The sequence below is a fragment of the Balaenoptera physalus genome, assembly GCF_965194825.1.
Source record: "Balaenoptera physalus genome assembly, chromosome: 12".
Taxonomy (NCBI): domain Eukaryota; kingdom Metazoa; phylum Chordata; class Mammalia; order Artiodactyla; family Balaenopteridae; genus Balaenoptera; species Balaenoptera physalus.
The window spans coordinates 90276860-90298699 of record NC_138897.1 but is presented as its reverse complement, the minus strand read 5'-3'; the positions used below and the strand labels follow the sequence as shown (position 1 = coordinate 90298699).

At 42.6% G+C, this 21840-nt stretch overlaps 2 protein-coding genes and 1 long non-coding RNA gene across 24 annotated transcripts in view; 2 read left to right on the top strand and 1 right to left on the bottom strand.

The window, feature by feature from the left end:
- Positions 1-243: 243 nt before the first annotated feature.
- Positions 244-12307, bottom strand: MTRFR (mitochondrial translation release factor in rescue). 7 transcript variants are annotated; one of them, XM_082418372.1, is made up of 4 exons: positions 12180-12294; positions 9442-9640; positions 2545-2852; positions 244-996 (listed from the first exon to the last, which is right to left on the bottom strand). In XM_082418372.1, exons 2-4 carry the CDS (start codon positions 9446-9448, stop codon positions 754-756), a joined length of 558 nt encoding a protein of 185 aa, XP_082274498.1. In that variant the 5' UTR covers positions 9449-9640; positions 12180-12294; the 3' UTR covers positions 244-753. The 7 variants fall into 7 exon arrangements, with proteins under 7 accessions (XP_082274498.1, XP_082274497.1, XP_082274499.1 ...); XM_082418371.1 differs by lacking the exon at positions 12180-12294 and adding an exon at positions 12001-12173; XM_082418373.1 differs by lacking the exon at positions 12180-12294 and adding an exon at positions 12034-12173.
- Positions 1003-10455, top strand: LOC309640114. The gene is made up of 2 exons (XR_014252039.1): positions 1003-2485; positions 9553-10455. It is a non-coding gene; the product is annotated as an uncharacterized lncRNA (long non-coding RNA).
- A 263-nt stretch (positions 12308-12570) lies between the features above and the next one.
- MPHOSPH9 (M-phase phosphoprotein 9) overlaps positions 12571-21840 on the top strand; it is a 54592-nt gene continuing 45322 nt past the window's right edge. For 7 of the 16 annotated variants that reach the window (XM_082418198.1, XM_082418205.1, XM_082418209.1 and 4 more), the window contains exons 1-3: positions 12607-13588; positions 15108-15368; positions 17333-17486. In XM_082418198.1, coding sequence (XP_082274324.1) covers positions 15262-15368; positions 17333-17486 — 261 coding nt within the window. In that variant the 5' untranslated portion in view covers positions 12607-13588; positions 15108-15261. Of the gene's footprint in view, positions 13589-15107; positions 15369-17332; positions 17487-21840 lie in introns of those variants that run through there. The other 9 variants (XM_082418202.1, XM_082418204.1, XM_082418208.1 and 6 more) reach the window with 7 other exon arrangements.

The window sequence follows — 21840 nt, the reverse complement described above, 5'->3', positions numbered from 1 at the left end:
TCCCACAAGCCTCGTGGTGCAGCCGGAAAAAAAAAAAACTTTCATTTCTAACTTCTGATAACAAAACAAGATACAGCCACGCAAATGTGAAGCTTAAAAGGTGACATACTTCTAACTACTGTCCAGGTCAAGAAATAGAACTCTGTCAGCCACCCAGAAGCCCCTCCAAGCCCAGTGTCACAATCACAGCCTTTCCTCCCCCAAAAAGTGCCCTTGACCTTCTACAGTAATGACTTCCTCGTGTTTCTTTTTACAGTTTTATTCTCAAAGTGTGCATTGCTATTCACTACAGTTTGTCTGCTGTTTAGAAACTCTGCTGTCTCTGGAGCCCGTCACAGCTGCGCTGGTGGTGGAGCTCACGCCGTCCCTGGAGGCATCCGGCAGGTTCTTTTTTTAAAATTAATTAATTTATTTTCGGCTGCGTTGGGTCTTTGTTGCTGCGCGTGGGCTTTCTCTAGTTGCAGCGAGCGGGGGCTACTCTTCGTTGCAGTGCGCAGTCTTCTCATTGCGGTGGCTTCTCTTGTTGCAGAGCACAGGCTCTAGGTGTGCAGGCTTCAGTAGTTGTGGCACGCAGGCTCAGTAGTTGTGGCTCGCCGGCTCTAGAGCGCAGGCTCAGTAGTTGTGGCGCACGGACTTAGCTGCTCTGCGGCATGTGGGATCCTCCCAGACCAGGGCTCGAACCCGTGTCCCCTGCATCGGCAGGCGGATTCTTAACCACTGCACCACCAGGGAAGTCCCATCTGGCAGGTTCTTTCAGTCAGAATCTGCAGTCCTTTCTCTGGGCACATTTTTACTTGATTCCCATTGTTCTTTCAGGAGTTTCTTTTTCTCTAGGGTCTCCTTTGCTCTTTTTTTCCTTTCTTGCTTTCTCTTCTCTGCCTCTCGTTTTTCTTTGTAAACAGGACTGTTTTCACCGTTGTAGAAAACATCCACTTTCTCTTGCAGGATTCTCCGAGCTAGCTTTCTGTTTTGATCGACGGATCTAGTCTGGTGGCACTGTAAGAGATAATATTTCATAATGTGAAAGCCAGTGTGTTCTGGGCAGGACCTCAGGAATCATTAAATTCAACCTAGTCCCTTTATAGAGGGGTCAGGCCCGCAGAGGGAAAGCCACTTGTCAGGAGTCCCAGTAGGTCAGTGACAGGACGAAGGCCATACCCTTTCCCGCCTCTGCTTGGCCCCCGCCCACTCCCACACCCCAGCTGTATTATGTGGCTTTCACTGTGACTATTCCCATATTAGGAGTGTTGTTTTGTTTAGAAGTAACAATAGCCTTCAAATAACTTAACGTTCCCAAATAATTTTGAAAACATCAACCAGTATGTCTAAGCAAGCCCTTTGTGTGCCCCATTTATAAATGTAAACTTCTCTCTGAAGAAGGAAAGTAGCCTCTTTATTATTAGTCAGCCATAATATTCATTACGTAATATCTCCGTTATCACTGGTGAGTGCCTTGCAAAGCTATTTGATAAAAGAAATTCTGTGAAATTGGGATGAAAGAATGGTACCAAAAGCAAATTTGGAGTAAGCTATATAAAATAGGTTTCAGAATTTTATTTGTTGCTCATGAATGTCACTTTTTTCAAGGAGGAAAAGAAAAATGATTGAGATTTTCACTAATACGCTCTTGGCTCAAAAACGTGGCAGTGAAGAACAGCTGTTAGGAACAGACTTTGGGTTCGGTCTGGGCTGACTCTCCTGCAGGTGCAGGAGCCTCCTTGTGCCTCAGATTCCACATCATGAGTGTAGGCTTGTGACGATTAAGAGTTAACTCGAATGTGAAGTGGCTCAGAACAGGGCCGGCCACAAGCTCACGTGATATATAAGTACTTGCGAAAGGTACCGCTGGTGTGCGAAAACCTGCCTCTGCTCTCTGCTGTGCCTCAAGGCTCGTGCTGCCTTCAGGGCTCTGGGGATACGGAATGCACTGTCAGTACCAAACCAGGAAACGGGAGAAAAGCTCTGCACCGTTTCCTAGAGGCTCAGAATGTATTGACAGCTGGCGATATTCTGATCAGAGGTTGGTTTTTTATATTCAGAAGGAAGACTCCTACAGGCAGCTGTGCCCGGCGTTTTTCCTCTGAGGGCTGAAATCGGGTTGCCAACGTTATCTCACTCAGTCGTTCTCCAGAAGGGTAGGTGTCACTTGACATTTACCAAAGAGGGGACGGAGGGACATGGAGAATGCGACCATCTGAGCGATCAGCCAGGCGGCTAAGGGCTGAGCCCACCGGTGGACAGCCAGGGCCCGCGTGCTGCTTGCGGGCCGGAGCCCACGGCAGTGCCACAGAGCTTTCTGCAGCCACCCTGCAGCCCAGTGGCTCGACAAGAACCGTGGCCTGCCAAGTTCAAGGACAGCTGCAGCAAGAGCGCAACTGCAAAGGATCCTGGAAGGAGGCTCCTGACGCCATGCAGGAGGTTCTGCCTGGGAGGAACGCTCGGGACCGGGCACGAGACCTGCAGTCCCTCTACTGCCGGGGTCATGGTGAGAACAAGTTTTCACTCAGGGGAAATCAGGGGACCCCCACGGCCTCCTTCCTCTACCTTGACGACAATGCCTGAGGGGACGTGCCTCAGCACCACGCAGTTGCTTGTTTTGTTGGTTGCCTGGCCCCCTGGCCCATGTCCTTTTACAAACTGCTCTTCAAGTTCACTCTCATCCAGGGAGAGCAGAGCAGGGTGGTCCTTCTTGCCTGCCGCCTGGACTGGAGTGACCGCTGTTCCAGGGGATAAGAGTTCCGCCTTCTCGCAGAGCCGGAGTCCCCAGGGCACCATGCACACTCTGGTCAGCGGGATAGGAAAACGGAACAGACCTGAGGTGCTCATAGCGCGTGGCTCTGCCAGCTCAGGACCTGAATAAGACAGAACGGACAGCCCTTCAGCCTTGTTTGCGCTCAAGATTCTACTGCAGGTTCTAAAATCACCTTTTATGAACCAGTTCAAACGATGACCACCCATCTGGCAGGCAGGGGATTTAGGAAATTAGTGCAGACAGGATACTCGGCGATGCACACCTCTCTCCGGCCCTGCATTGTCTACCGTGTTCTCAGCAGTACATGCCTTGCCAACTGATAAATATTTTCTTGTAACAGACCAAAAATGTCTTCAAAGCACCCAGAAGTGTTGTTTTCTCAGGAAGGGGAGGCTTTGAGTGTAAAATTCAAAAGAACAGGGCTGTAATTTGATAAGGAAATATTACATAGTACATCACACAAGAATTAGGATCTGAGTCAAGGGACATTATTTAAGTGTGTGAGAACCTTTGAAATCAAAATGGAAAGACGAGAGTACGTGATAGTCTATTTTATAGCTTGAGCTTAAACAGTCTGACACAGTAAATATCACTATCAATCAATGTCATGATTGTTGTTTTTTCATGTTTCCAGTTTCATGGATTTGAATAGGAACATCTGTTCCCTCAGAAGCACTGCCAATCACATGATCCAACCGGTACTCATCCTTAGAACCACCAAGTCAACTGATTTTTATTAAGGTGCCTGTTAGGTTCAAAGTATGAGGTGAGTTATAGGGTGTGACGTGAGGTCAAAGAGAGCAAGACGCTATCTTCATGGAGCTCACAGTCTAGTCGGAGAAGATATTCAAGAAGAAAGCGAGAGGTGCTGAACAAGAGATTTCAGTAACTACTCGAGACTAGCCTAAGGCTGAAATGTCTTAGTTGACAAATGAATAGTATAGAGAATAATAGCCATGAGGGTATGGTGAATCCCACAGGCCTTTGCTTTTTTTCGAGGGGAGGAGGGCAGAGGATCTGAAAGGTATCTCCTCTTTTCAGAGATCTATGTATTCTCCATGTAAATGGGGTCGGGGCGGGGGAGTCACAACCTTCGCCCATTTTCTCATCTGGAAAATGGGGGGAATAAGCCCTCTCCATGCATCCCACGCAGGCTTAGAGTAAAATCAGAGAAAACAGTATTCTGGAAAGGGCTTTGCTGATACCTCTGAAGGCATGAGACTGGTTTTTAGCAAAATCCCTGTCACCAGGGCTTTCCTGGTGCCACAGTGGTTGGGAATTCGCCTGCCAATGCAGGGGACATGGGTTCGAGCCCTGGTCTGGGAAGATCCCACATGCCGCGGAGCAACTAAGCCTGTGCGCCACAACTACTGAGCCTGCGCTCTAGAGCCCACGAGCCACAACTACTGAGCCTGTGTGCCACAACTACTGAAGCCTGCGCGCGTAGAGCCCGTGCTCTGCAATGAGAAGCCACTGCAATGAGAAGCCCGTGCACTGCAATGAAGAGTAGCCTCCGCTCACCACAACTAGAGAAAGCCTGCGCGCAGCAATGAAGACCCAACACAGCCAAAAATGAATTAAAAAAAAAAAAAATCCCTGTCACCCAGGCAGATTTGGGGAACTACGAATGTGCCACTCGCATAATACTTCTTGATAGAAGATTATGCAGGCACTAAAAACAGATATTGCTCTTTTTAACAACTGCTTCCTGTGAGGCTCTGAACAGCTTCTTTTACCACTTGAAACCTTGTAAATTCTAGCTCATGGCAACTGGTCTCTAACACAGGTAGGAACTAGAGTTTACCTAAGGCAACTTCCTCAGCCAAAAGTAACGTACCATCCACCAAATTATTTCACTAGGTTTCTCTTGGCTCATTTACTTTTCACCCACCAGCAGTTCTGACAGCTAACATCCACTGGGCCCAACGCTGATCTCTAGATAAGCTTAATGCAGAAACATGCTAGCAGGCATTGCTTCCTTGTAAATATGTGCATTTTCTGTTATTTGAAATCCAAGTGCCTTTCTCAGTTATCAGTACAGATGACACTGGTCATTTTTAGAATGAATACAGTATTCTTCATCTCTCTCTCTACTCTTTCTATGGAAAATAAATATAATGAAATATACTCTTCAAGCTTTAGGCCAATGCTAGTTTTCAATCCTATGACTGACGTATCTTCTTTGTGAAAAGTACGACGTTCAGCATGTTCGGAGCAGGTTCTGTCAGTCCCGGTGGATGATAATTGAGGTGGTGTTGGTTCCCACTGTGCTCCGTGGCTACCAAGGGAGATATTTTGAAACAGAGTATGCCAGTGAAGGTGGTGCTTTAAAAGCTGCTTCTGTTTACTGTGTGTGAAATATGTCAGAAGTATCCTCAGGAAAAGATAAAGATAAACCCAGGCACATTCTCTGAAATCTCCACAACAAAGAATCCACTCCCCCATAATGATTAAATGAATGAGACTAAGTTGATGTCCAAAATTTCCCTCCCCTTATTTCTGCTTTCAATCCACAGAACAGAATTCCTTTGTGTATCAGACAGTGTCTAGTCCCTGGATTAGGTTCCTGGAACAGGAGCCCAGTTCCTGGAACAGGAGCCCAGTACCTCTCTTGGGGCTTCTCTTCCGTTAGTAAATCTGACCAGGCAGGATGGCAGTGGAATATAGTGCAGCGACAAAGAAAGGAAGCAGGTCTGAGACGGGGTGAAACTCCCAGACAAAGGGCGGAGAGGACGGCGCTTTTCTCAGCTGCTTTGTCACCAGCCCACTGTGTTTCAAATCTACCTTTCTGTCCTAGTTCAGAGCTGACACACACACAGGAAGGTCTCCCACCCAACTGGAGTTCGAGAAGGTCCCCAGTGTTCAGTTACTGGCTGCTTTGTTTAACAGCTAATTCCAACAGCCAAAAGGACGATTCCAAATACTTTTAGTATCTCCTGGAGCTCTGGCTCTACTCCAATGGTGGCTAAAAATGACAAACACACCCATGGTTCCACTTCCCCAAAGCCCAGAGAAGAATACGGATTGGATTTCAGTTTTTGTGATGCCCACAGAGCAACCCAAAGTCTTTGGGGAACAATAAAAGCAGCTCAAATTAGAGCTCATCGTGACATTAAAAAAACAGAAAAAGAAAAATGGTAACAAGCGGTGTGCGTAAGGGGAAACCAGCAGTCACGACAGCGCGCCCTGATTCCCTCCCGTGAGTGTGCGCGTCAGGCCCGGCTGGCTCTCCACCCCAACTCCCCTCGGCTCTGCTCTTCCTTGGAGGATGGCGTCTGCACTAAACAGCTGACTGCAATTTAGGTTAAAGCCACGCTCTCTCTCACTTGGTCAAGTTAAGAGATAACAGGGCTGACGCCTTTAAAACAGGCAATGTTAATTTGTTCAATGAATATTTTCAACATCTACTATGTGCCGTGCATGGGCCTCGATGAGTCCAGTGAGCCTGTAGCATAAAAGAGAAATTAAGACATCCGTAAGTAAGATACATGCCAGAGCCCGGAATGGATGACATGCCACAGAGCAGTGGTTCTCAGACTTCACTGTGCTCCCAAGTCACCGGAAGGCTGGTTATTGGGACTTGGAAGCTGCATCCTATTAGGCGCCTTTCTTCCTGACTGGATCCACCTGGTTCACAGTTCCTCCTCTGGCTTCCACAATCAGCCCAAACCAAGACTGACACCTAGCTCATGGGTGGCATGCTCAGCTCTGGAACGTGGCCTGTGACCAGAGCAAACAATCACATATTTAAACAAGATGCAGTGAGGTGAGGCTTGTTTCACCAACAGCCGAAATGCCCTGGAGAGCGGTAAGGGGATGCTTCTCCCTTCGTGTCTCTGAGACAGAGAGAGGATATTTGAATCTGGAAGACACAGGATCTCAACTCTGGACCCACCTCTGGATACCATTCGCCTAAAATTCACTGTTTAAGTATTTTTTAGAAAGGTAGAGTACTAGTTTCTCTTAGCCACAACTTTCATGGTGTTATCAACCTTGCAGAAATGTCATCCAAACTAACCGAAAGAACAGATGCGGCGATTCGCTGAAATGGGGTGCTTTAGGAAAGAAGACTGTTAAAGCTCTCACGGCTCGAACTTTCATGCACAAATTCCCTAGGGATCCTGTTAAATAGGATACGGCTCATTAGGTCTGGGGTGGTGCCTAAGACTCTGCATTTCTAACCAGCTCCCAGGTGAGGTGGTTGCTGCCCGCAGTCCTGGCTCTTAAGATCGTCTGACTGCTGCATGAAAGCCCCATGATCACGATGGCAATGCTGGAGATGGAGAAGGTGTAAAGGAGAGAACAGGCGGGAGAGGAAGAGAAGACAAATGAGTATCGTATTGAGCGAAAAGAACAGGTGAAATGGTCACAAGGGGATTGAGAAACTGGGTCATCTGAAAAAAGAACATCAAAAACGTTGCTTCTATGACATTAATTTTTTTAAAAAATTTTATTTATTTACTTATGGCTGTGTTGGGTCTTCGTTTCTGTGCGAGGGCTTTCTCTAGTCGTGGCAAGCGGGGGCCACTCTTCATTGCGGTGCGCGGGCCTCTCACTATCGCGGCCTCTCTTGTGGCGGAGCACAGGCTCCAGATGCGCAGGCTCAGTAATTGTGGCTCACGGGCCTAGTTGCTCCGCAGCATGTGGGATCTTTCCAGACCAGGGCTCGAACCCGTGTCTCCTGCATTGGCAGGCAGATTCTCAACCACAGTGCCACCAGGGAAGCCCACATTAATTTTTTTTTTAAAGCTGCCTTTTTCTTTAAGTCTTTATTGAATTTGTTACAATATTGCTCGTTTTATGTTTTGTTTTTTTAGTGGGAGGCATGTGGGATCTTAGCTCCCCGACCTGGGATTGAACCCGCATCCCCTGCATTGGAAGGTGAAGTCTCAACCACTGGACCGCTAGGGAAGTCCCCTGCATTAATGTTCTAGAACAGCACTGTCCAATAGAAATATAGTGCAAGCCACATGTGAAATTCTAAATTTTCTTATAGTCACGTTAAAAATAGTAAAAAGCAACTGATGAAGTAAATTTCAATATACTTTATTTAATCCAATATATCCCAAATATTATTACTTCAACATATAATCAATAAAAAAATTTATTTAGATTTTCTTTTTATATGAGGTCTGCAAAATCTGAAGTGTGGCCACGCTTACAGCACATGTCAGTCTGGACTAGCCACATGTGCTCGTGGCTACTGTAGTGGACGAGGTAGCTCTAGAATCCTGCTATCAGAGTGTGGTCCACGGGGCAACAGCAACAGCACCATCTGGGAGCTTGTTAGGAATGAAGAATCTCAGGACCTTCTAAATGAGAACCTGTGTGTTTTTTTTGGGTTTTTTTTGGCTGTGCCGCACGGCTTGCTGGATCTCAGTTCCCCAACCAGGGATCGAACCCGGGCCCGCAGCAGTGAAAGCGCAGAGTCCTAACCACTGGACCGCCAGGGAAGTCCCAGAGAACCTGTGTTTTAATAAGATCTTCAAGTGATTCAGAGGCACATTGAAGTTTGAGAAGCAAAGGACACAGGAATTAGCAAGTTCTTCCAACTGCTAGGACAGACACTTTTAAGAGCTATTGTTTCTTATGTTTATAATGTTTCAAAAGTTGAGACCAGAATTCAGGAGTGCTGATTACCTGCTTAGCCATGGTCTTGCTTCCCCCTCCCGAATAAGGAGATAAAATAGGTCTCAAAAACAATGACCTAATCAATGGTGAAGGACCAAACACAGTGAGCTTTAAAAAGACAAAATGGCCAGCTGATGGCACCAGAAGCTAAATGAGAGGATGGTTTTCTGTGAAATGCTTAATAATAATCTATGTTTCAAAAGTGTGTTTTGGCGCTCCCTGCCGAATGGGAGTGAAGATAAAGCAGCCTCTCTCTCCTTTTCACATCTCTAGCTCATCCTCCTGTTCTAGTTGCCTGAAATCCTTATGAGGGCTGTAACACCTCCCCAGACAGAACCCCTGGGAACTTTGGCTCAGGCTTGAAATAGACCCTGTCATTTCCTAGGCTGGGGGCTCTACACTAAAGACAGAGCACCTTTCAGCCACAGTAAGTGTTTCCAGAGAATTATTTCTCAAATAAGAAAATCACAATGGACTGAGCAGGAAAGGACAACAGAGCTGCTATCCTTGATTTGGGAGGACAAGAGGGAAAGGAAACTACTCTGAGTTTGGTCTAAATTTAATAATAGGCTTACTGCTGCACAGCTCAAGAGACACTAAAGAAGTAGATAAAAAGAAAAGCTTTCAATTCATACCATACCAACATCCCGTTCAGTTTTTTTTTTAAACAGAGAACTTCAAATCCACAATTACACCTGTCCTATTTGGGTGCACCACTGTGATTTTCTTCTATTTATGGCACCTAACAGGAACTTTATAACTTATCAACTACACTATTAAAATAACACAAACACATTAAAAAAGCAGCAATAACTGCACTCCACATTTTCCTCTAAAAGTCTCAAAGACTCTGTTACCATCAATGATGCTTTGTATTTGTTTAGGACTTAGGTTTTCAAAGCACGTTCAAATATGTTATCGTAGTGAATATTTCATACAAATAAAGGAAAGAAGGGATGTATACTGTATGGAATATTTCAGGAAGACTTGTTTTGGAAGAACATTAGGTAGTCCACTTTTTTAAACTAAATTGTCCTTCCTGCTGCTTGTTTCTTTACCTTTCATAACATCTCCAGATTTGTTCTTCCCCCAGCTCCTTAAAAAGCGTTAGCTCATTTTCCTCAGCGTTCTCTCCTTGACTCCTCCTCTCACTTTTTTGTCCCTGAAAGGCCATACTGCTTTGTAGTCAGCGTGACCTGTGTCAATGCCTTGCCTCCATGATTTACTCACTGTGCAACTCGGGCCACGTTTCCACATCTGTGAAACAGAGGTTAATACCATCGAGGGAGAGAAAAAAATCGTACACGTCGCCACAAATGTAAAGCGCTTAGGATCCCTAAATTACAAAGCTCAGGAACCTCTGGCTAACACACCACAAGCCCAATCTGCAAACGGATTATTTCATGGACTTTTGTTTTAGAAGCTCAGTGAAAAGGTATCTAGAAAATGACCTGCAAACAATTTTACTTGGCATGGTCCAATTTAAGAAATACTTGGAAACCATGAAGTAACCGAAGATATGCTGTTTGGTGAGGTCATAATTGTGGTCTATGAAATCAGGTGCCAAAGAGATAATTATGATGCCAAGAATATAGCGTGACTTCCCAGAAGGTTCAAATTGAAAGATAAAAACTACCTTCATCACAGCAAGTCCTTGTTTAAACATAGAGATCTTTAGGAATTATCTGATATAGCAAAAAAAAATCATGAAGGACAGAAAAGATGAAAAAAGTCACGTTTAAATGTACACCTGATTATTCCTTTTCTTCTTCAATGGTTAAACTATAAAGTTTTAGAGTTCCTCATTTTTGCTGTGGGGGACGTCCCTCCTCCAACCCCTGCCAATGACAAGCTGTTTTGTATATAAAAATAAATGACACAGAGTAACACCCTGGTTAACAAACATTAAACGCCTCAAGCCATTAGCGGCTGCTATTACTGAACAGCCTAATCTTATCCCAATCAGAGTGAAAGATCTCCACTCAAAAGCGTCAATTTGACATCATCATGGCAAAAGAGGAATACTTGAGCAATACAAAGATGTTATAATAAAATCACATAGTTTTTTTTGATATTGAGCTCCATGAGCTGTTTGTATATTTTGGAGATTAATCCTTTGTCTGTTGTTTCATTTGCAAATATTTTCTCCCATTCTGAGGGTTGTCTTTAAAGTCTTGTTTATGGTTTCCTTTGCTGTGCACCCTTATTAGGGCATAAAATAGTGGTGTAAGCTTGTATACAAATAATGCAAAATCTCCAGTATGAGGAGGGAGGGGGGTTAAATTAAGATGAATAGTTCTTACACTTAATATATACTTGAATTTCTGACACCTTCTACTTCTGTTTTCTATATTCAGAAATAATTTCTATGGACTTTAAAAACCTCCTCTCTGTTTTTATAAAGCTTCTCTCTAGACCAATTAGTCAAAAGCAGTTTCCACTCTGAATTTGTAAAAATTAAGACGCTACCAAAGAGCTTAACTTAAATTAAGAAATAAGGTGTGAATAACCTTACCAAAATATTTTGTATCAGTTGGTTAACAAGATAACTCGGTTAATTAGAATACTAGCTTCTGAACATGTTGGCTTATTAAAACATTAATAGATTTTTTTGAAAGTTACCTAAAAATGACACTGCCAAAAACAAAAACACACTCAAACTAAACAAAGTCCATCAGATTTTGTAGCAAAAAGCAATGATCTCCTGCCTCTTGCATGGTTGGGAACTAATCTCCAGTACTCGGTTTTGGGGTTAACATTTTTCTTGCAAGGAAACACACCTCCCTTTGCCTGGAGCCGTCTCGGGAATCCACTTTCCCATTCTAGTGTGAGGATCTCAAGTAACAGATTTTGCAACCAACTGAAATTAGTGGTAAAACTGCTTTTTGTTTTGTTTTTGTTTTTTGGTGGACTTGAAAGAAACATGGTTGCTGAAAACAGAGCCGTGTGCTTAAAAATGATTTGATTTTGGTTGGCTCTTAACACAAGCACAGTACCGATGGGTGGATTAACACAACTGGGAGGAGGGTTCGATTTACTTAAGCTTGAACTCTCCCATACATGGATGGGGTTTTGGAGAGACTGAGTTTCTACTGTTGAGACAAAATTGTCAGGTATTCTTAGGAGGCTCAGATCAGATGGAATGCCTCTTGGCAGATTTGTTATTCCAAGGGCAAATAACATCTGTTCCGTCCTGGCTTCTCCGGCACACCTACGGACAAGGCTGGCGAAGTCCTTTATCGTGGGCTCTGGACACTCGGGGGAAAATCTAAGAGCCCGAAGTACCTTAAAGGGTAAGAACCTTTCGTCTGAGAAAGGCGGACTGACCAGTGCGTGTGAGATGGGCTAGGGGCCCACGGGGAGGGTTCTCTGTGGTCCTTCGAAAGGCTGGGCAAGAGGAAAACACCCACGACGCCTAAAACAGGCCCAGCTGCGTGCTAACAGCTCCCTAAGGCTCCGCCGAACAAGTCAACGAGCATCGTTCCATCTGTCCTCGGGCCTCGGTGGAACTGTTTTCTCCACAAGGGTGGGTCCTCCTCGCCCGCCCCCACCCAAGTCCCTGAAGAGCCCCAGTGCCGACCCCCACCAGCCTAGGGTAAACCCGGTCCAGGGTAAACTTAGCTCGGGTGTCCGGGCCGGCTTCACCTCACCGCCAGCGGGGCCTCAGGTCAATGGGCTGCGCGACTCAGGGTCGCAAACGGGGAAATTCACGGGTCCCAGCTCCCAGTCCTCTCTCCGGAGCCCCTAACAATCGTGGGCAACCGTGTGGGTGTCGGGCTTCTGCGCAGACGCTTACCTGACCTCAGGACTGGGCTCCCGCCCCCAACATTCTGGGTGAACCGGAATGGCCGCAGGAGCGGGAACGCAAACGCACCGCCGCGCCTGCGCACGCGCCGTACTCCTGCCGCAGCCCCCCCTCACAAACCCGAGACCCGTCTTACTAACTGCGCATGCGGGAAGCTGAGGCTTCTTTCCCGCGTAGCTGCAGTAGGTTCCCAGAGAGCCAATCAGACGAGAGGACTTGACTGCAGCCCCGCCCCCTCCCCTGCCCCACCCCTTCCGCGGGCGTCGGACCTCCCCCTTTGGTGAGAGCTGGGGGCGGGACGGGGGAAGTGGACGCGCGCGCGCCGCGGCTCGGCCGTCTCCGCCCCCTTCCGAGCAGCCAATCGCAACCAAGACGCCGGGCGCGCGCACGCTCCCTCGAGTTTAACGGTCGCGAGAAGCGCTCGCCCGACACTGACATCGGCAGTGGGAACGGCGGCCAGGTAAGCGGCCGCCAGCCTGCAGGGAGCTGCCGGCCTGCGGGGAGCTGCCGGTCGCGGGAGACAGGGGACGCGACTCGAAGACACCAAGTCAGCGGTCCCCTGAGTGTGCTGATGTGTTAGGGCGGGGGAAAACGACACTCACACAACGCAACCTCAGCGGAGCCCGCGGCCGTGTGGGGGCTTTGCTTGCGGCAGTGCACCTTTTCTAGACTCTGACCTTGAGTGACACCCGCGAGGCCCAATCGCTGAGCGCCTCTTCCCGAGGGGCGGGGGGCTTGAGGGATTTCTCTCTCTCTTTTTTTTTGACCAGCTTCCTGGGCTTACTTTGAGAATCACGATTGTAGTTGTTGGACCGGTGGTTTTAACTCCAGCCTCCCTGGTGCCTACAATTTAGGCAACTGCGTGGGTTCTCCTCGCCTTCGTACTTTAACCCGAGAGCCGCCGCCAGCAGCTGCGGTCTGGCTGTGAGCGCGAGAACGTCAGGATCTGGCCTCAAAACCTGAAATCATGCCTTCTTTCCCCCTCTCAGGCTCCCACCAAAGCAAAACGCCTGGTTAACTTTTATATTCTCAGCAGACCCCCCATCAGTCGTTCCTCTACCCCCTAACTCCCTTTTTCTGCTAGGAGCTGGGGCCATCAAAAGCGTCAAATTTTGTTGATGGGAGATATAAAATCTCTGTTCTTATACCCATTCTCCATCAGGTTCTTAAAATTTTGCATTGTATATCTTTTTTTTTTTTTTTAATTCATCCCCCACTCTCCCACCCATTCCTCCCCACCCTCACGCTCTGCTGGGAAAGCATCGCATTTCAAGATGCATCTGGATCTACTGCATCCGGATTAACTCAACGGGGGAAATTATAGATGGGGTTGCAGGCCGATCCGCGTCCCTGGAGAGCTTGTGTTTTCCTGCTGGAAGAGCAAGGTGATTTGAATCCAGGTATTTTCGTTGCCAGATGGAAGGTGCAGCCCCTGACTTTTTCAATACCCCATTTGTCGTTGGTGATGGGCTGAGTCACTGGGGAGAAATCTGTTTAGTTAGGTCCGGTTACCCTTGGCCTTCACACCTGTCCCTGAAGGAAATGGTTCCTTTGTGAGCTGATGCTCTCAAGGTTGTGCTTTGTAAAACCAGGCCCTAGAAAGTGGGAACCTAGAGGAACCAGAATAATAGGTAATTTTCCTCTATTGCACCCCCTGAAGTTTCCCTCTTGTAAGCAGCATATGTTTTCTGTATTCTTCCCCCTCCCCCACCCACTTACTCCTGGCTTTTTTTTAAGGACATGAATTCCTTAAGAAGGAGGCATGCTGTTTGACTTGTTATAGCCAATTTACCTCTGTACATCTAGCTTCAGTTAAGTTTTAGTGGACCTGGCAAATAGTTTATTTTTTAAGAAGTGATAGCATGCACAGAGTACAAAAGTACTCTACGTGTACAGTATATAGTGCACTCCTTCCACTCCCACCTTCCAGCCAGTGGGGAAACAACCACTGTTAACAGTTTAATTGGCTGTTTTCAGTACCAGATTCAATATAGATACCAAGTAGTTCCCATTCATCTATTCACTGTATAAATCAACAAGTATGGATACTTGGTAGAATTTATTAAAGGAATGAACAAGGCACGTATCAATAAGTATTCCAATTGTTACACTGTAGAATTGTGTCTGGAACCTTGATTATTAAGCACATAAAATTGTGAAATATTACCTGAAAAGATAATACTACTTCTGCAAATCAGAAGATTTGTAGATTTTTTATTGAGATATAATTTATATACTATAAAATCTACTCTTTTAAAGTGTACAGTTCAGTGATTTTTAGTATATTCACAGAGTTGTGCAACCATCACCACTGTGTAATTCTAGAAGTTTTCATCTCCCCAAAAAGACACCCCATACCCATTTTGGTCACTCCCGTTCTCTCCTTCTCCCAGCTCCTGGCAACTGTTAATCTGTTTTCTGTCTCTATAGATTTGCCTACTCTAGATACTTCGTATAAATGGAATCCTACAATACGAAGTCTTTTATTGACCTTCTTTTACTTAGCATAATTTTTTTTTTTTTTTTTTTTTTGGCCACACCACATGCAGCTTGCGGGGTCTTAGTTCCCGGAATAGGGAGTGAACCTGGGCCCACGGCAGTGAAAGCTCTGAGCCCTAACCACTGGACTGCCAGGGAATTCCCTTTGGCATAGTGTTTTAAATGTTTATCCACATTGTAGCATAAATCAGTACTTTATTCTTTTCTATGAAAAATATTCCATTATACAGATACACAACATTTATTTATCCATTCATCAGTTGGACATTTGGGTTGTTTCTGAATTTTGGCTATTATGAATAATGTTGCTATCCTTAATGTAGATTTGTATAAAAGGATCAAGGTTTCCAAAGTCTTGAAAAGACAGTTGCTAGGTTTAATGGCTTTTTATAATAGTTTTTGTTCCTCATTCATTTTCAGACTCTCCTGGGACCTTCAGACATTTCACAGTCTGAATGTCAGCAACTGAAAATGCCTTTAGACGATGAAGCATCTGAAGATGACTCAGATTCAGTTTCTTCAAACAGTGCAAGAGCCATTTTCCAGTGAGAGAGTGTAACAATATCTGTACGCTATGGAAGATTTTGACTTGGGGAAACCCTTACAAAAAGCTTCATCTTCCGTAGAATCTGATATAAAAAATTCTCCCCATTCTCTTGGACTGAACTTAAGTACTAATAGGTAAGAATGGGATAGATTTTTTTTTTAATGTAATGACAAATCAGAATAACTTTATTTGCATAGTTTGCCAGTTTATCCAAATAGTGTCATAGTTACTGATTTGCATTTAAAAAACCCCAAAACTATGATCAGGAACTGTTCAAGGACAGTTGTTTGGGTTAAGAATAGTTTCAATCCTTTCATGTTTTTCATTTCTCCCAGAGATGTACTTTTGCATGGGGAACATTGTGAAAAAGAATTTGTTTTGCTAGTTGGAGTTTTCTTTACACTTTTTTTGTTTTCGGTAAATTACAGGTATATCTTTAAAATTTAGTTGTCTAAATATTGTTTCTCCATTTTGAAGTTAAGAGGACAAATAATGTTTCATATTGCAGAAATACCTCACCAATCTGGAAAGTAGCAATTAAAGTTGAATACTAGGAAGTAAGCAAAAAAACAGGCTCTGAGTTGACAAAGTAGATGCTATCAAACAATGCATTTTATGCATTTTCTTTTTAAACTATCCCATGTTTGGTTTGTTTTTAATCAGGGCCTGTTTACTCTCATTTTGTACATAGTCTGGCAAGTTGATTATTTGGTTTCTAAATTACAGTAGGTTAAAAACAGCAAAGAGGCAGGGACCACTGGAGAGGAGATCACCTATAAAAAGCAGGTACAATAAAACAAAAGCACAGCAGTCTGGGGCCTACTGGTAAAGGAGCAAATTTACACACAGTAATAAGTCTTGGAAGAAATTGTGTATTTTAAATAAATTAATTCATTAAAAAATTTGTTCATTCTTTGGCCTCAGGAGGAATTCAAGGCAGCTTACAAGAATACATAAAAGAAGAGGAGAAAGCATAAATTAAAATAGGGAGGAAAGGGAAAAAAAAAAAGCTTGGGATATGGTCCAGAAATGTTTGCCATCGTAATCTATACCCACTTCCTGAAAGTTGGCCACGCTTTTTGTTTCCTGTATCATTTGGCAGCCCCTTTGAAACCCACTTCTAGAAGAAACCCCTTTTAGAACATAGTGTTTGATTTACTTGGAGGAACTTAAATGTGCCTTTCTAATGAAAATTATGTAACTGAACCGTCTCCCTTTTCATTGTGACTGGCAGTTAAATTGGCCAAATTTAAACTTGATTATTACACAACTATAATTGTATATTTAACACTTAATGGACAACATATTATGTTCTTTCCCTTGAATTTTTATGAGTATTTTCTCTGATCCTCTTTATTATTTTACTGTTATTTTCATTAGTGTCCTCTTTTTTGCAAATTGTGAAACAAAGCAGAGTATCAATAAATAAAGTGACCTTTCAATGGTTAGAAGTTAAATTTTAATGTCCCTAATTATGCCTTGTGTTTTTATAAAACAAATCTGAAATAAACTCATCTCAGATTTGGAAAAGCAGTCCTCCTGGAAAGAATCAGTGCTATTTTACGCACTGAATAGGCTAAATAAGTCCTGAATATTTGCTGCTAATTTGGTTGGCACTACTTTTATTCAAAGACAGTGCAAAGATAAGCATCACCTTATCACACCAAATTAGGGGGCTCCAGTTAATAAGACCTGACTGTAATTCTGGGCAATGGAGAAAGAGTCTCCATAGCAGTAAAGGGCTGTTCTTAAAGCGGGGTGAGATAATCCTCTGGAGTAATTTAGATCGGAGTAGCTTAGAATTTTTCTTATTGTTTAGCAGAAACTTTTATTTTCTGCTGTACTCCGGAGTGTTCTCTCACTTCTGAAGAAGGTTTTTCTGTTGTGTTCTTAAAAATACAATTAAGTGCTGTCTGTCTTTTCACTGCTATTTTCCTTTCATGGACAAACTTGTGATCAGATTTTCAGCAAATGAGGTGCCATTAAGAAGGATTAAATATCAGTAGTTTTGTACTGCTCTGCTAAATCTTGAACTGCTGAATTATTCAACACTTTGGTAGAATGAAGAAAACCATTTGAATTATTTATGTTTCAACAGAAGTAGTCCCCACCTTAGTACAAATGGGGTATCCTCTTTCTCAGGGAAGACCAGACCATCTGTAATTCAAGGTACAGTTGAAGTCCTAACCTCTTTAATGCAAGAGCTACAAAACAGTGGAAAGACTGATTCGGAACTTTGGAAAAACTGTGAGGTATCTAGTTTTGTTTTATTTCTGGAATTAAAAAAATAATTCTATTTATAAATATGCCTCTACTAAACTCTAAATTATAGAAATTTATATCCTAAAGAGCATGATACTTAAGTTATTGCTAGAATAAAGTGGTCAAGGATATTAATTAGGGAACAATATAGAACAAATGTGAAAAATGATCAAAGGTACATTTTAACAAAATATAAGTGATTAGACATTCTAATTTATACTTTAAATGTGAACTAAAATATTGTCTTTGTTCATAAAAATGAGAATTCCAAAATTATTGATATTGTTACTAATTCTGATCTTTTAAGTAACTTATACAGAATTGTCATCATTTTGTAAAACCTAAATCCACTTTGAAATATTTCTAATTATAAAGTAAGGTTTCTGTTTAATACCTTATCGCATTTAGCTGTGCTACATTGACTTATATTGGTTGTTCCGGTCAAGTGGTTCTTTATTTTGTCCATAGGTTAAATTGTGATATAAAAATTTAACAGTTAAAAGAATACTTACAAATAAGTTTTGTGTCATGGAATAATGCCCAAGATAGACTTTTCCAAGGCTAGAGTTGGTAACGCTTTGTAGAAATGTGTAAAACATTATTATTAAATTCTTTAGAGAGCAGTAGATTTTGTTATAAATGTTAATCATAGTTTTAAAACTATGTAGAATAAATGGAATGAAAGATTATCTGGTTTAAGAATTCAGCAGCAGCCACCCCTAAGTGTAATTACTTATATTCATTATCCATAATCATTGGAATTATAAAAATGACTATTATGGCAAACTTAAAAGAAAACTGGGTTTTAATTTTTGATACCTTTTTTTTCCATATAACAATCAGTATGTACTAATGCAAAAGACCTATAAAATGCCATTGTAAAATGATGTAAATAATAATGGAATGTTTTATGAAATCCTTCCCCTAGTATACTTACTCATTAGCTTATAATACCTGAATTGATACGCTTTAAAAAAAAAAAATGAGGCATTGCCTCAATGTGGCTTGACTTCTGGCAAATTCATTTTTAAGTAGAAATTGTTACTTTTAGTCTTTGAAATCAACATTTTAAATCAGAATCAGAATATATTTGTGAATTTAAGACACAGATGATTACAAGCCAGAATACCAACCAGCTACTTACACCTTTTAATATTTGAACCGGTTTTTTTCTTTCTGCCCTTTCTTCTCCTGTGATCTAACAGATGATTTTTATTCTGTTGAGTATTAACTGACTACTTAATTTTTATAATGTAAGCATATAATTGATTATTCACTGAAGAGCTTCTTAAGCTATTTCTGACTTTGACGGAATATGAAATACTTTTTTGGCCATTTCAGTAAAATTTCTTGAATTTGTTTTGTGTGTTTTCATAGCCTATGAAAATAAAAGTCTCTGATGCTTTAGGGTAATGATTTAGACAGAATGGGAGGGTAATGATTGCGCAAGTCTTATTCCTGACTCTTCCCTGAATTTCATGTTTACACCTTTCTTTTGGAATAGTAACATTTGTCTGATTTCTACCACTTATAAGAAACTAATCTACATTATTACAGTAAAGAACTAAACCTCCACAGAGCTCTGGAAGAGATCTGGGGATGACCTGATTCTTTAGAATTCCTTTATAAAACCTCTCTTCTGGGATTCTTAAGTTTATCACTGCTTAAACTTGGGAAGGTTATGTATTTTTATTAGATCAGGAAAGAATCTTTTAAGACATTTCCATAGAAATACTTTTATACATTCTTAAGTACTTGCTAATATTTCTATGATTGTAAGAAAAATTTAAAAGCACATCATTAACTAAATTATTTTAGCATTTTAACAATTTAGCACTACTGATTATGTATATAATAGTAATAGTTACGTGATAATTATTGAGTATTTGCCAGGCAGTATACTAGATACTTTGTTAGCGGCACTCAACCTTATTGGACCCAAAGCCCTCTTTTTATAACAGTTTTCAAAATAATATCAACTTATATTGTCCTGAAATGAAATTCACAGATAATATAACCTGCCTGTATCTGCTTTAAAAAAAAAAAATCAATGTAATGTCCTAACTGTGCTATAAAAGAGGAATAATATTACTTACAATAAGATAATATGTAAATTTATAAATACTCAGACATATCCGCATTAGACAACATAATGTAGCAGCAGTCTGGTGTTCACCTCTGTGTAGACTCACCTTGAACGCGGCAGCTATCAACACAGACTGATACATCTGCCTTGCACTGATGATCCAGCACCGCAACTGGTGACATGATTGTTTGAAATGGTGACTCATTTCTGAGCACGTTCTGAAACATCTTGGTAGTTGCATTCCTGGACAATTGAGTGATTTGAAAACTATGCAAAATATGTATCATTTTTATAATATAAAATGGACACAGGACAGTTCTTTATTGTCGGGGACTATCCTGTGATTTGTATCCCTGGATCCTGCCCACTAAATGCTGGTGGTGCTCCCGCGATCCTTGTGACAACCATGAATGACCTCACAGATTTTCAAAATATAGTTCCCCCATTGAGATCACTGCTTTACATGCATCACATTTAAATCTAAAATGTAGTCCTCTCAGCCACCTATGAGGTGTTGCTGTTCCCCTTTTATAAATTAGGAAACTGAGGCATAAAGAAGTTAAATTTACTTGTTCAGGACCACCCAGGTTGTTGGTGGAGATGTGGAAGTCTGGCCTGAGAAAAGCCCATAGGACGTTTCCCAGGCCAGACTAGAGCAGCGGACGGCAGCAGCCCCGTTCAGGCTAATAGCGCCAGGCACCTGCGCTCAGGGGGAATCCAGGCGCCCGTGCCCTCCGGCACGTAAGATGCGGGTAGTGTACATAGGTTTAGTTGGAAATGAATAATAGCCCTTCTTAATAATTAAGTGTATAATGTTATTCACAGTATTAATAATATTCTTAAATTAACTTACTTAAAATTAAAACATTAACAATAAAATCTGACTTGGAAAAACAAAGTCTCCACTAATTTATGGCCTGAATGAACTCTATTCATTTGTATCCTAAATAAGAAAATGATGATAAGGATGTGATTAATCTCAAGTGTCTCACATACTATGAAGCCATTTTTTGTTAAGTAAATTGTTATTCTATCATAATTTAGTTTTATGTGAGTAATAACTTTATTAGGATAAAAATAACCCCTAAAGGTATAGGGGTATAATTGAATAAGGAAACTGTTGCCTGCTGATTTCTTTTATGTTTTGACTAATATAAGATACCTCACATTGTAAGTTGAGAAGGTAAGGGACTTGATTTGATCTAGTCCACCTCGTCCTGAAGTCAGTTGATTTAGAATTCACGCTTCCTATCAGTACCATTGTATTTCATTTTGAGGCTTTCTTTTCCAGTCTTGAGGTTTTCTCCCCTTTACCTTAATACCGTTATACAGGTTTCAACTTAATTCTTTTATATAAGTGGCTTTCACCGTGAACCTGAAGGGTCCCTGGATTGTGTAGTCTATAATACCAAGAAAAGTGCAGCTAGCAGTATCCATTGTTATACACTCGTTTAGACTGTGTATCTGAGTGTCCACTCTGGGCCTTGTGTCCTAGGTGCTGGAGATGGGGTGGGCGCAGGGGTGGGAGACAGACAGGTTAACCAGGAGAACAAGTGAGATACTTTCCGACTGTGGTAAACGCTCCAAAGGAACTAAACAGGGTGCCAAGAAAGAGAGAGAGTGACTCTGAGGATGGTCTGGGAAACTCTTTGAGAGAAGATGATAATTGAGCTGAAATCGCAGCGAGGGAAGAAGCCAGCCACGTTGAGAGCTGCGGAGAGAGCTTTCCAGGTAGAGGGTGCAGCAAGTGCGAGACTTTTGAGGCGGAAGACAGTTTTGGCATGTCCAGAGAACAGAAGGGGGCCAGCGAGGCTGGTGTGTGTCGAGAAAGGGACAGAGAGACTTGAGATGATGCTGGGAGGTGTAGATGAGCCAGATCACGCAGGGCCCTGTAGGGAATGACCGGAGTGGAAAGACACCGAAAGGTTTTAAACAGGGAAGCCAGTTGTGGTAGCTACTTGTTGACATTGTATGTTATTACATACGCTCTGTTACTGAAAGTAGACCAGCCTTTAGATTGAAGTCAGCCTCTGGAGAAGTCCGTGCCCCCTCTCCTCCCGTGTTTTGGACTAGTCTAGTTATAAGAGCACTTAGCTACTACTCGTGGGGGTCAGGGTGGATCAGGACCTAAAAGTGGCCGTGGAGGGAATTATAGGTCGCTTCCATAGGTTTTCAGAGTCATTTTTTCATTCTTTTTCAGCTGCAGTGCTTTAAAGAACTTTAATATCTGACTCTAAAAAAGGTTTTTTAACTTGAAG

What these genes read in the sequence shown, in the direction of transcription:
- MTRFR (XM_082418372.1), bottom strand. An exon ending in CCTCAGGCATTGTCGTCAAG is followed by an intron (nt 997 to 2,544) that starts GTAGAGGAAGGA and finishes TATCTCTTACAG; the next exon opens with TGCCACCAGACTAGATCCGT.